Source organism: Danio aesculapii, chromosome 25, assembly GCF_903798145.1.
Source record: "Danio aesculapii chromosome 25, fDanAes4.1, whole genome shotgun sequence".
Lineage (NCBI taxonomy): Eukaryota > Metazoa > Chordata > Actinopteri > Cypriniformes > Danionidae > Danio > Danio aesculapii.
In genome coordinates, this window is record NC_079459.1 from 32,260,257 (window position 1) to 32,275,690 (window position 15,434).

The window sequence follows — 15,434 nt, forward strand, 5'->3', positions numbered from 1 at the left end:
CATTTGCACACATTTTAGCACAAAAATCTGAACACTGGATTAAGTCACGTCAAAAACTGTCAACTAAGAGTAAAATGTTTTACAGAGGGTTTTTTTTTTTATCACTTTTCATTTAAAAACTCCAAAATACAGGGCATTTCTATATCAGAATCAGAATCAGAAAGAGCTTTATTGCCAGGTGTGTTCACACATACTAGGAATTTGTTTTCATGACAGAGCTTCTACAGTGCAACAGCATTACAGAGACAGGACAAAAAACAGATAATAAATATATTTTTAAAAAATTGAAGTAAGTAGTGAGTGCAAATATACAGATTGACAAGTGTATGTACATGTTTATTACTATATACAACGTTATATGTGCAGCTGTTATGTGCAAATTGGCATGTAAAGTGTGTTGTTAAATAAGTGTATATGTGTATAAAAGTGTATAGCAAGTAGTGATGTTGGTTTCGCAATTATTATCATCAAGTGTTCATGAGATGGATTGCCTGAGGGAAGAAACTGTTTCTGTGTCGGGCTGTTCTGGTGCGCAGTGCTCTGTAGCGTCGACCAGAAGGTAAAAGTTCAAAGAGGCAGTGTGCTGGGTGTGAGGGGTCCACAGTGATTTTGGCAGCCCTTCTGCTAGCTCTGGATAAGTACAGTTCTTGGGGAGTAGGAAGGGTTGTACCAGTGATTCGCTCAGCAGTCCTAACTATTCAACGTAGTCTTTGGAGGTCGAATTTAGTAGCTGAGCTAAACCAGACAGTTATTGATGTGCAGATGACTGATTCAATGATGGAGGAAATGTATGGCAAATGAAGTGTGACCATGTAACTTTGGTAAAATGCAAAAAAACAATTGTAAGCAAGTGCTGCTAAAGGGCAGATTTAGGATTTTTAATTACATTTTAAGCTTTTTTTTAATGAAAAAAGCTGCCTTTGAAAATATGTATTGTTTTCAACTCTACAGACCTGAATTAATAAAGCGAAGAAAAAAAACACTGTATATTGGATGTTTTCTTTACATTAGAGATGAAAACACTATGAAAAAAACATCTGCTTTTGGGTCTCACCTTAATTTCCAAAAAGTCATTTTTACACTGATAAAATTAGCATATTTCTTCATTTCTATTCTTCTGAGCTTTCGTGAATTTAAATAATAGCAGTGCTTTAAATGCTCAACTGTATTGTTCAATATTAGCAAGTTAAAATCTAACAGCAGTTTGATAAAGTGAGCAACTCTTAGGTAATTTATTCACATGTCAATTGGCTTACAGTACAGGGTTCACACACATTTTTACTACTAAAATACCATGACTTTTTCAAGACTTTTGCAGAACTTTCAAGTAAATTTTCATTGATTCATGTAATATCTACATATACAAGGAAAATAATAAGAAAAACAATGATGATTAAATTAATTACAGCATATCATTGAACACACAACAATCTGTTTTGTTTAAATTTGTTTTTATATCCATGTAAAACTGATTTTGATAGTGCTTGAACAGCACTAATAATGCGAGAGCAAGTTTTTGTCCAAGGACAGAAAAGAATTAAAGACAACTAACCTATATTCAAGTTAGGGTTGCACAATATATCGTTTCAGCATCGATATCGCAGTGTGTGCATCCGCAATAGTCACATAGCAGGATATGCAATGTTGGGATTATAGTTTAATATAGTTTAATCATAACGGAGTAAAAGTTTATCATCTGCATGCAGTTTTAAAGAGATCACACAAAAATTACTTCCCATTTTCATTCCACCCTTCACTTGCTTCAAACATACTTTTTTTAATGAACACAAAAAGAATATAATTGAATAACACCTATACAATTGAAACAAGTGAAGTGTGAGTAAATCGTGAGCACAATTTAATCTTTAAGTAAACTGTGCCTTTAAGGCCTGTGAGTGTGTAAACATTTCACTATTTCAGTTTAAAACATCCGGCCACAAGACATTTTTTGTAACTTTAATAAAGATTAAATAATATACAATGAAGACTGTGTAGTGTTGATTATTCAATATCTGCACCTAAATAGTCAATACCTGAAAACTATCTTACTATATTTTATTGATCTCTGCTTGTAATTTATTTGTTATATATTATTCGAGATTCACTCCTTTACAAAATCCCCCCAATCAATCCACATAAACCTGTTAAATCATTTGGTGAAATTGTATTAACATTGCAATATGTATCACAGAAATACAAAATACCGTAATGTCAGATTTTCCAATATCGCGCAGCCCTAACTCAAGTATACAGATATAACATATTATATTATTATGCAGAACTCACTTCATGAATTTTCCAAAACTTTGTGGGTTTTTCTGTTTTTCTAAAAACTTTTCCAGGCCTGGAAAAACAATGTCAAAATTCCATGACTTTTCCAGGTTTTCTATGACCGTATGAACTCTGACAGTAGTAAATATACCTCGTAATTACTGTAACTGCAAAACATTTAACGTTTTTAACCTAAACAAACTATTACAAATCAAATACGTTGAAGAGTGAAGACTAGATTCGACAAAAGAGGCCATATTCTCCATATTCTATGTTATACAGAAGCAGCAGCTCTCATACCCTTTAAATGAATGACAGGGAAATCAAACGAACACTACTCTAAATGTAAAGCAACAACATATACTGGAAATTTCTGCAATCTGTCCCACTTAAAACATGATTTATTGATGTGATTGAGAAGCAAGAACTTTAGAAAAATCACTGATAGACAAAAACATTAGATTATAAACTATTTAAAAAAATTAATAACAGAATATAAAATCACATTGAAAACACTGAAAACATGATTATATCCACCTTTTTTCAGCATGTGGTGATTGCGTTTTAAATTATGGGTTGATTTTCTGTTTGGGGAACTTCTATTCAAAGGAACTGAAACAATTCACTTCACATAATGCGCACAAAAACAATCCACATGTATAAATACCGAGTTGGCTTTGTCCTTTATTTTTGTCTGTCACGAGAACAGAGTAAAGGCCAGTTCATACCGAGCACAATAACCTTAAATATAATGACAGAAATAAAACAAATGCCACCAGTTAAAAAAACGGCAGAACAATTGGTGGTTCATTCTGCTGTGGCGACCTCTGATAAAGCAAGGAATAAGCCAAAGGAAAGTGAATAGATGAGAGATATTGCTTGCCTGGCTCACATAACATGTATTTTTATCATTATTTGCCATGGTATAACAATCATATGAAATAGTCGTATAATAGTCATTTGAAAAGATTGAACAATGCCACACCAAACAAAGCTTCTCCATAATGTTTTATCATTTACCAGCTGAGAACAAAATTGCCTATGTGTATCATATATATCTACATGTTTATTGTTATAGTTCAGGGTCTGAACTCTGCTGTTGTTTTACATTCAGAAGGATTTTTACCACTCCATCCTGATTGGTATCTTTATAGTTGTCATGCTGGTGTGAACGGGCCTGTTATAAGCTTTATTTTAGTTTCATAAGCTTATCTGTGGCCGAAGCTCTGTTGACTTCAGTGTGTTTTATTCCTCAAAATGATTGTATTATTGGATTCCTAACAGGATAGTTTTATACAATATACATCTGTAATATTACTGCTGATTTACATTTTTAGATGTGGTCTGCTGAAAATTGAAAGCTAATTTGCTAACTGTCTTTTAATATTCAATGGATGAACTGAAAATAGAGACATCACTGAACCAAGAATTTTTAAGCAATTACTGTGACGTTCCATAATTACTCCTGTAATTCACACAAGCATCATGAGCAGTACAAAAAAGGTGGATAGTTGTTGTTGTTGTTTTTACTTTGGAACCTAAAATGCCTAATGATGGTGGAGGTCAGGTTCATTTAGGATTTGGTGTTGATTTGAGCAAATAAAATCACAGATTAAAAGTTTCTGAAGAGAGTAAGAGATTAAGTATAAATGTAATGGTGTCTGTACTTTGGTCTTCTGATATCTTCAGATCCCCAGAGTGTCTTTGGTGACCTGACATCCGAGCAGGACATTTCCCACACACACACACTGAGACAGATCGCCCACTGAAACACACACACACGTGATTTTAACATGATTTTCTCCATCATCTCTGAATGAATGTGCTCTAGAATGGAGATCTGACCTTTCTGAGAGGCGATCCACGCCGCTGCCTTCTGGGCCACAAACTGCCACTCCACCTGCTGCTCTTTCCTCCAGCCGTACAACCAGATCAGAGCCAGGAGAGTGGCCCACACTGACCCATCCACCTGTGCACAAACCATCATCTGATGCTGGACACCATCAGCACAGTGCTGTTGTTGTTTTGTCACATGTCTCACCTGTGCTGGTTTCTGATTGGTCAGCTCATCCTTCGTCTTCCCAAAAACAGCAGCCAATGTGGCATCCAGTTCCCAGCAGCCAGAGGCCTTCTGGAGGGAAACCAGCGGGAGTACCAGGTCCTGCTGGAGCTCAGGAGCAGCTGAACATCCACACAAACACAAAATTACATGAAGACAAGGAAACCAACTAGATTTCACTGTCAACGTTTGCCGCTCTGATGTTCAGATATACAGAGGCTGAGATGTAAATTCTGTCAGGGCCCTGCCTTGTCTACCAGATCTGTGTTGTCTTTGTTTCATGGTTCAGACCCTGTCCACACGAACACGAGTATTTTCAAACCCACAATTGTTCTACATGGTTTTGCTGTTTGTCCACACAAAAACAGAGAATTGAGTGACTGAAACTTTCTGGAAACTCCGATCAGGGTGGAGATTTTCCAAAACTGCAGGTACACCGAGTTTTCACCTCACAACGTCAGCGTGTGCTCTGTTTTCTCCTTTCTGATTGGGCTACACTGCTGGGTTCACACCAAACATGTAGACATGAAAGAGGCAAATTCTGCATGTTCCTGAATGTCAGAATTACGGGAGTTTTCCGGGAGAAATAACAAAACAGGAGGGTGGCAGGTATGTTCCAGCCGCAACCCAGCACTAAAAGTACAACCCTCAGTGTTTAGAAACTCCCACACACTCTCCTTACACACTATGGGCAATTCAGTTTATTTACTTACTGTACCATCTTTCAGACTGATCAGGTGCTGCCACAGCAGAATTAACTACCAATTACTCTGGCATAGGTTTTACACAGCGGATGCCCTTCCAACTGCATCCCAGAACAGGGAAACACCTATACACTCTCTCATTTACACACACATTCATTCATTCATTAACTACAGCCAATTTACTTACCCCAATTCACCTAAATTGCATGTCTGTGGTCTATGGGGAAAACCGAAGCTTGTGAATATAGGGAGATCATGCAAACCCCTCACAGAAAGGCCTCCTGGTCAAGCTAGGACTTGAACCAGTGACCTTCTTGCTATTAGGCAATAATACCAACTACTTAATTGTGTGGTTAGGTGAGGAAGGTAAATCCATAAGCAATTGTACCAATTGTTTAGCATAAAGACAATAATCGTTTTAAACATTACAAACTTGACAAAACTATCACACTTACTTTGCTTTTGCGAGGAAGGTTTTCTGATATCAGGCCTTTTTAAAACACCACCTAAGATCAGACACATTCACAAGAAAGAAAACAAACAAGATTTTAGGGTTTTTTTGGCATCTTAATGAGATTTCATCTAATAGTAAGTAGTAAAATCAATTATTTACACACCACCAAGTAACTAAATGTCAGAAAAATCTGATCTGCTGTTTGCCATACCATATTCTGGTCCCCAGTTGCTTGCTTTATATAAATTAGAAAAACATTTGAATTTAGTATGAAGAACAAGATGCAATGAGAGAAGCATTTGACCAGAAAACATTAGTCCTTAAGCCACAAGACCCACAGTCTTGCAGAAACAAGAAACCCACATATACTGAGGAGAACTACCCACCACATCCTCACTAAAAGAGAAAACTATACATCTCAATGAGGTCAAACCAACAGCTAAACAGCTGAGATAACAACATTTAAAGCTCTTGCTCCAAACACAAAAACACACATGCAAACAGACACATTCAGAGCATTTAAACAGCACTGGTAAATCCAAATACATTATTTTGCAAGCTAATATATTATAATATAAGCTGTTATGCAACAATAAACTACAGCAAGTAAGATTCAAAACAGATTCAAGTGTTGGTGGTGTGTGTGAATATACTCAGGCGAGAAGCTGCCATTTTCAATGAAGAACATCTGCAAATGACAACAACAATCATTAACTATGAGATAATGTGCAGTTATATTTTAAACTGAATTTTAAATTAAACTTTCAAACACACACACACACGCACGCACACACGCACACGCGCGCACACACACACACACACACACACACACACACACACACACACACACACACACACACACTGTAGGGCTGGGCAATTTAGGGAAAATAGCTAATGCAGATGTTAATCCATAACTTTCAGGGGGCTGTTTTATAAAATGGGTTTAGAAAAGCGGGGATTGAAGTCAAAAACCTGACTTCAATGAGCCAAACTAAACGTCCACGCTTAAATTGGTTTCACAACAGCAAGTTAAAGATCATTTGATCAAACTAATCTAAGTTCAGTTTAAATAATCTATACACACACACACACACACACACACTTACTATTAAGTGACGTGATGGTTAAGGGAAATAAAATGGCATCAAACTCCAGCAGGTGAATGTTAAGATTTGATTAAGCATGAACTTAAGACTTAGCCTGAGAGTTAACCTGCCCCATCCAGGCTAGTTTCCCAGCAAAAGATGCCAGAGTAACAAACACACACACAAAAAAAGTTTGAACTATGGTAAATTAGATTTATGAAACAGAATCTGCCATTAATAAACCTGACTTATCAAAATAAGCCTGGCTTGTTTTATTAATCTTGTTTTATGGAACAGCCCCCTGGTCTTTGTTTTTACACAAAGAATTCATGTAATGTCAATTTCATAGTGTGTCAGTCAGTTTTTCCTGTGTGAGATTCTCTTGCGTTCTCTTAGTTTTGAATGCATCAGTAAAACATGAAGCGCTCAGTCAATTGGCGGGAATCAGGCACTTTTAAAATTGGTTTATAGTCGATGCATTTGCTCAAGGCCATATCAGATCTGCTGTGAATCCACTGATATAACTGCACTATTGGTTACTGAGCACGTCACACAAAGAGGACGGTCATACATTTGCTCTCAGTCCGAGTAGAAATATGTTAATATATTTATACTGAATCATATCACAGCCTTTTCAATTAGCTAATTGCAACATTCTAAATAGCAATTTCATTTCAATAAATCGTTTAGCCCTAAACACAACATAGAAATATGTCAATCAGTGTGGACAAATTGCCTTTTATTCGTTGACTCATAAAGGTCTCGATCAGCTGCTCCTGCACAAAAGAACAAAAGAGTTCATATACTTTCTCTGTTTCAGAAAAAAAGATTAATATTGACAGACAGAAAGAAACACACTAAACAACAATACTGTCGGCGCAATAGCCTAGTGGTTAGCGCGTCGACATATGGTGCAGTAGCACGTCAGGGCGTCACGAGTTCGAATCCCGGCTCGATGACATTTCCCTATCCTACCCCCCTCTCTCTCTCTCTCCAACTTCGCTTCCTGTCCTAAATACTATCCTATCTAATAAAGGCAAAATGGCCAAAAATAAAAATCTAAAAAAAAAAAAAAAAACAACAATACTAAGAGGTTTTAAGAGAGGAGGTGCGTGGTGTCAATTAAAATGTTCTCAAGAATCCTACTTTGTTTTGTTGCTGTCTTAGACACTAGAGCTCTTCTTATATCAATGTTTTCTCACTCTTTCTAATCTCTCAGTAGTAGATGTACTGTAGTAATCCTGTGGTTTGGTGAGGATCCATAAATTCACAAATAGACCTAAAATATTTTTGATAAACCATAAAAATTATCAACATTGTTTTAAACACCCCATATTCAACATAACTTTTACATTAAGCCGTGCTCACACGACGAACGACTTGCAGCGGCAACCAATCAATCAGCTCATGTGATCTTCTCAACAGCGGTGATCGGAGATGGAGGAAAAATTCATCCTTGCAGTTAGCAATTTACCAGTCTTGAATGATAAGTCTTTCCTCCACAATGTTTGTTTTTAGAGCCAAGAAATCTCATTCGCTGACAATGAATAAATTCATAAACATTCCCTAAACAACCAGAGGTGGAAACACCCACTAGTACGGTGGCCGAGAGAACTTAACACGCTACAATTTAAGAAAGCACGTGCAATTACAAAAAACACCAGCGAAAAAATAAACGATCTTCATCAATTTGACAGCACACGTGTTGCAAACCGGTCACAACACAAACAACTAAAGAAACGCACGTTAAGCTCTCTCGTTCACCGTACACTAGCAACTTAAATCACCACCCAGGGTGACAGGCAGCAGCAAAGTTGCTTGTGGTGGGAATGAGGAGAGGTGCACTTACCTCCCAACCGAAATGTCGACATTTTCAGCGGTGCTGCAAGCAGAAAACCAGCAGTCAATACTGATTTATAAATGGAGAAACTCAATCCAAGACCAGACACATTCACAAAAAAAAAACTGTTCAAAAGATGAACTGGTATGCCATGAAACTGACTTTCACTCCATGAAAACAATGATCATATTTGATAATACTTACCGTGCAGTTGCAGTCGTGAAAAATCTAGCATCCATGCAGCAGGCAGAAAAACACACAGTCAAAATGGATTTATAAATGGAGAAACAGCCAAGATCAAGCACATTCACACAAATAAAATTGTTATTGGTAGGGAGAAAATTCATATTTCATAGTCTTACAAAGAGAATGAACATCAGTTCAACTTACATCAACACCTTCTGCAGGAGCCCTTTAATGCCATAAAACAGTAATTATAATTGATAAAACTATCACACTAAGGTGAACTTACATTGCAGTGGGGAAGAACCTCTCAATTTCACTGTTACAGGCAGAGAAACCAACAGTTGAAACCGATCCATATATGGAGAAACAGCCAAGATCAGACACGTTCACAAGAAAGAAAGAAAAAACTTTTGTTAAAGAGATGAGCTGGTATAGAGGCACATTTACTGCACATTTCAAATATTGTATTTATCTTTACCTAAGGTAATGACACTCTACATATTTGACATATTTCTACATTTGTCAGATTGGACCGATAACAATATTTAGACACTATATTGCTGTGTGTCTTTGTACTGGAATTATGAGACTCACAAAACAATCATTTTATGCATACCCATATTAAAACATACACATACAATGAAAACTCAGCTTATATAACTTACAGTATGTTTGCAGAAACTATTACAACTGAGAAACATTTACAATCAAATAGGCCTACAGACAATTTATATTTTATAACCCTGCTGAAAAATCCAGCTTAAACCAGCCTAGGCTGGTTGGCTGGTTTTAGCTGGTTGACCAGACTGTTTTAGAGGGGTTTTGGCCATTTCCAGGCTGGTTACCAGCCTTTTCCAGCCTGGTCTTAGCTGGTCAGGCTGGAAAATGACCAGCTAAATCCAGCTAAAACCAGCTTGACCAGCCTGGTTTAAGATGGACATAGCTGGTTTTGGCTGGGCTCCCAGCCTGGCTAGGTTGTCAAGCTGGTTTTAGCTGGTCATTTTCCAGCCTGACCAGCTAAGACCAGGCTGGAAATGGCTGGTAACCAGCCTGGAAATGGCCAAAACCCCTCTAAAACCAGGCTGGTCAACCAGCTAAAACCAGCCAACCAGCCTAGGCTGGTTTAAGCTGGATTTTTCAGTAGGGAAATCTTACAAATAGAATAAACATCAGTTACACCCCCTCCCCCGACCGCTTTTGCAGGAGCCCTTTCACGCCATGGAAACTATAATCATATTTGATAAAGCTATCACACTTAGGTGGCATTTACCTCGCCAAGGCAAAGAACTGCTGCATTTTTTCATTTCTTCTGAAGCGAGCAGAAAAAGCCAACAGTCAAAACACATTCATATACAGAGAAACCAGATAAAAGAATTGGTTTAAGAGATGAACTGGTATGGAGGCACAAGCAGTTTTATTCTTCTATTTGTTTATTAGAAATGAAGAAAGAATCTTCTACATTTTAGCACATTTCATACTCATTAAACAGTGCTTCCCACAGGTTTGAAGCAATACTTTTATTTATTAAGACACTGTTGCACACAGTTTCTTTTCAATGGGGTAATGTTTTAAAAAGGCTGTTGAAATAATTTATGCCATTTAGGAGCCATTTGCACACAGCTTTTCTCTTTCTCTCTCTCAAGTTCGGGTTGCTTTATTTGGCATGACATATAGTGCAGCATTGTCGAAGCATTAAATGAGAAACAAATTACAGGAAAGAAATGAATAAAAACAGACAATGTCTCTAAAATGGATATTTATTAATTATTAGAATTAAAAGTGTAATTATTTAAAAACGGCAAATGACTTGATTGACCTTTTCTAATGGTGTACACATATTTTGCAGCCAGTTTAGATGTCATTTCGCCTTCTCCGAGTATCTTATTTACTTTTTCTCTTGGTCCTAATCTTGCTGTCAGCTGTAAAGCCAGGAAGAAAGTAGTCTTTAATGCAAAAAACGGCACAACTTTAGAAAGCGAAAGCAAAAGTTGACTTTTGGACATTTTAGGAGATTTAGAAACACCAGCCGAAGTTGCCGGATACATTTTTAATCCTCAAAAAGGCGCATCTCTGTGGGTCTCTGCAGAGCACGTGAGACTGTCTGAGGAAGTGTTGTTGACCGTTCTCGCGCACACACAATGAGCAATACGAAATATGTAGGGCGAGAGAAGATTTTCCACTGGTTAATCGACTACAGATGTTGTGCAGATATGAAGTAAAGACCCAATCCCAATTCTATTTTTGTACCCCTTCCCCTTCCCCTTTACAACCGAGAGTAAAAGGGAAAGGCTTCAAAATTTACCCCTAAGAATTGGGACAGCACTACAGAACCTGCACACGTCATCGCGATCTCTTGCTTCATGTGAGATCAGACGATGGCGACTGCTGTAGTTATTATAGCTGTGTTATTTTTTGGTATTTCTCTTCAGGAAATCACTGAAGGCATATATTATGTTATCATAATGATATAATGTGGCAATAAGATCGTAGCTATACTGTGCATTTACACAGTAAACACACTAACACAACATCAACATTATGGCAGACACTGTAAAAAGCCCATTGACAGCCACTAGACTTTACTGACATTGTATTCCAGTGTCATCGAGTGACAGAATGTTTTGGGACTGCTGTACAGGTGTTATTAATAGGGATAATAGGTCGTAAAATTTAGCTGAGTTTTTTTTTTAAGCATGACAGTAAAACATGTGTTTGTTTGTCATAAAAATTTGTAATGATGACAAAAAAAATCTACTTTGTAGATCTCCTTACTTCCGGGTGCAGCTATCCTGCTGTTGTGGCTGGTGTATTCTGGGAAATATTCTTACCCCTTGGTTTCAAGTGTGCTCCTGAAAAATCTTTGTTCGAAGGGGTATTTACCCCTTCCCCTTAGCCCTACGCCTTCAAGCTAAAGAGAATTGGGACACCCCTACCCCATGGCGTGCACATGCAAAATGAGGGGTAGGGGTTAGGGAAAGGGCTAAAGGGTAGAATTGGGATTGGGCCAAAGTGTAAAAGGTTGATAATATTGGTTAAAAAAAAAACTGTCATCAAATAAACTGCACTTGGGCAGCTGTGAAGATACCTGGGCGTCCAGCTAAGTAAAGTCTATGCGTGGGAAACACTGTAAAATGAAAACTCAGCTTATATACACTACTATAGTCACTAGCAGAGCACTAACCGTATGTCGGCACTCTTCTCTGCTGCAGGGGTCCTTTCACAGTCTGTTTTGTGTCTTTATTAATGCCAATGAAGGCTGTATGAACACTGCTCACTCCTGCTTGAACACTGAGCTCCACTATTGTTCTCCTGAGATTCTTACATTCAGCACTAGATCTCTCCTCTTGCTCTAGAGAACGGATCAGGGTTCGAGCTGCCAGCCGGTGAACGGCCAACCTGCAGAAACAGAAGTAGAATTTGCTGATTTAGAAAAGTAAACAACAGATGTCACAGAATTCAATGTGATTCTAATTGGTTACCCAGTTTCCTCAGTTGGTTTGATGCAGAAGTGCAGCTTTTTTTTTACTGGTTGATCTTTAAGACTGTATTTGACTGTCACTGATCCCTCAGAGTCTCGTGAACTCTAGAGAGTTATTAGACAGTTTTTATGATCGAACAAGTGAAAGAAACTAAAGTAAGGTAAATCATCTCACCTTTCCTTTAAGTTGGGCATAAATGAGAGTCCTTTGACCCTGGAAGAGCACATTGATGGGTGGAGAAACTGTTTCAGCAGTAACATGCTTTGGAAGTTTCCACTTCACAGAGATATTAGACACAGAGGGCTGAAGAGCAAACCTGAGGGACTCCATCACCTGATACAGTTGGAAGAGAAAGAGACATTGAGTCATGTGACTTGGAATCATCTGTGTCTGTGAAGTCCAGTGGAGAACTTTACTTTGGGCTGCATGCGCTCGCTGCCTGTGATGAACTGAGCATGTCCAGATCCCTCTCTGGCCAATCCTTTGATGAGGGCGGTACTCGCACCTTCACCAATCCCAAACGAGAAACACCTGGAGACACAAGAAACACCGTTACTGTTAACGATGAAGATCTGAATGATCAAACCCAGCAGAACTTCACCTGTGAGAGTGAGCATGACGTTTCACCAGATCCAGCACCTCTTTAGTGTTTCCTACTTCTCCATCAGTGAAGATGAACAGCTGAAAACAGAAAACTTCAGACTAACAAGTCATGTTTATGCTTTTACACCAATATCAATGAGTAGTTGAGGTGTTGAACCTGTCTGGGGTGTTCAGGGATACAGGGCTGACTGTAGATGTGTTTTAGAGGCTGTAAAATCTCTGTGCCGCCCATGTCTGCTTGTATTTCCATAACTCTTTTAATAGCTTTATCCACTGTGCCCTGATTGTACTCGAGACTTTTACTGCAAAGACAAAAACATAAAGTCCCCTACTCACCTCTTACTCATTAAAACTAAAGTTTTTTAATGCAGTTACTAACGGGAAGAAAGACTCAAAATCAGATCCAAATCCATAGATGTTGAAGTAGCATCCCATGGGCAGACTCTTTAACAGTAAGAGCAGAGTGTCCTGCAGAGAGACGTGAACAGAAATTCAAGTGTCTCATCTAAATACACACCAACGAAACAAAAGTTAATCCTAATCTTTAAATCTTACCTTTGCACTTTCAATGCGGTTCTGTGTTTCGTTTCCACGATGCATCATGCAGTCCATACTCCCTGATCTGTCCATAACAAAAACAAACTCGCCTGGAGTTGCCACTTCATCTGGCAACTCTGGATACAAACTAATCATGACCACAGGGTTTCTCATTAGAGAGTCTGAAACAAGAGAATAAATCAGTAAAAACTTTACCACACTATCCCATAATTCCAGATTTCTGTGCAGCACTTACCTGATGGTGCAGTGGCCGCTCCTGCCTCCACTACAGCAGAGGGCTGATGGGTGTCCTGATAGTACAGAAACAGCTCAACATCCTTATCAAACATGTGACCAGGACTCAGATTCACCTACACACATAATAAAGACACATGGATAAACCTGCACTGTTCACACATCCACATAAACACATTATGACACACAGTACCGTAGCCTGAGTGTGATCAGAGTGGAGGAACACTAGAGGATCCAGAGTGCAGTTGGACTCTAGTTTGGAGATGGGCTTTGGAGAGCTCACGTGGACACTGAGAGTCAGAGTGTAGGGAACTGCTCCACATACTGATGAAATCTCTGACACTATACCAGCACCTGAACCTGACACACACACAGAGACGTTAGAAACACTTCTCTCTGCTAATTAAGAGTGCGTCCACTGCTGCTGTAGTACCTGCTGGTGTGTATCTGGGGTTGAGAACAGCCGGCAGACAGAAGCGCAGTGATTGGTCGGCCTGCACAGCGAGCTCAATGACGTAGATGATGGTGACGGCAGCGTTCTGACCCGGCGACAGACACCCGACACTCAGTTTGAACACATCAGGACTCTCTGCGCTCTCTTCCAACAGAAACACCTGCTGTCCTGAACTCACAGCATCATCATACTGATCCCTCGCCTGCAACACACAGTTTGTTTTGAGCCACACAGTAAAAATATATGCAAAGCAGCATCCTACAGGTTTGTATTTGGACTCACTGTCTCCTTGTCTTGAAGCTCTGCCACAATTTCCTGTTCTCCGATCTTGGCACTGAAGTGGCAGACAGCAGCATCAGCAGGCAGAGGGAAGACGAACAAGGCCTCCAGGGGGCGCTGCTCCTCATTCACATACTGCAGAGTGGAGGAGACTGAGGCGACATGATCCTGAACCCGAACCTCCACTGAGATGCTCTTCAGAGGAACTGACACAAATACAGCACAACAACATCACAAATACAGCTGAATAACACCATAAATACAGCTGAATAACCCCATAAATACAGCTGAATAACCACAAATACTGCACAACATCACAAATACAGCTGAATAACATCACAAATACAGCACAACAACATCACAATTACAGCACACCATCACACATACAGCACAACAAAATAATAAATACTGAACAACATCACCAATCCAATAGACCCCATACAGTTCTTTATTTGACAAAAATAATCTTAGACTTATCTAAATATCCTAAAACCTTTTTAACTTAATCAACCACCAACTTTAAACATATAAAAAAGAAAATTTCCAACATCCTTTGGTTAAATTTTAACGTTAACGTTTATTACACTGTAATATAAAGTCCTCGCAGTAAACATACTTGTGGAAACAGCTTAAGGTTAGCTCTTACACATATAAAAAAAAGAGATTAATTTATTTAAAACTCGATTACAGTAAAAGAAAGTATGTGAATTCTTACCTGGCTCATTTAACCCTGTCAGAAGACCGCAGTTCACCATTCTCACGCTGTTTGACGAACTGACGAGCTTGACCTACTTACAATTATTGACCTTAAAATATTGCTTTTAATCTGACCCAAATCGTCACAGCCTCACTTATTTAATGAGTAAATCAGTGTTTCAGAGAGTTTCCGACGGAAATACTTAGGCAGGAGATGAGTTGATTTCACAAGTCTTTGAAACCGTATCAGTCAGAAGACCGTTAATAACTGTCTGACGATCCTTGCGTGCTATTTAAACTCAAACGCAGGTTTGCCTCATGAATATTAATTACGTCAAGTGCCGATGCGGCGTACCCGGATGTGCTTCACACCGTTCTCTATTCCAAAGTAACATTCTAGTTCATAAATGTACGGCGGATTTTTCTTTAATTAAAGTGAAGGTTCAATTAAACCTTCCTCCAAACCTGCAACAGGTAACTGTAAACTAGTGAATTCACCAGGCTCGTTTTTCTCCGTCAAAATTGTTTGAGA

At 38.7% G+C, this 15,434-nt stretch overlaps 1 protein-coding gene across 1 annotated transcript; it reads right to left on the minus strand.

The window, feature by feature from the left end:
- Positions 1–2,937: 2,937 nt before the first annotated feature.
- On the minus strand, positions 2,938–15,159 carry LOC130219891 (von Willebrand factor A domain-containing protein 5A-like). The gene is made up of 23 exons (XM_056452387.1): positions 14,922–15,159; positions 14,210–14,412; positions 13,907–14,129; positions 13,667–13,833; positions 13,475–13,589; positions 13,237–13,400; positions 13,061–13,149; positions 12,839–12,983; positions 12,680–12,759; positions 12,495–12,609; positions 12,253–12,411; positions 12,079–12,182; positions 11,781–11,995; positions 9,870–9,908; positions 8,886–8,915; positions 8,618–8,641; positions 8,423–8,455; positions 7,310–7,349; positions 6,142–6,176; positions 5,490–5,540; positions 4,313–4,452; positions 4,117–4,240; positions 2,938–4,036 (listed from the first exon to the last, which is right to left on the minus strand). Exons 1-23 carry the CDS (start codon positions 14,959–14,961, stop codon positions 3,957–3,959), a joined length of 2,415 nt encoding a protein of 804 aa, XP_056308362.1. The 5' UTR covers positions 14,962–15,159; the 3' UTR covers positions 2,938–3,956.
- Positions 15,160–15,434: the final 275 nt, after the last annotated feature.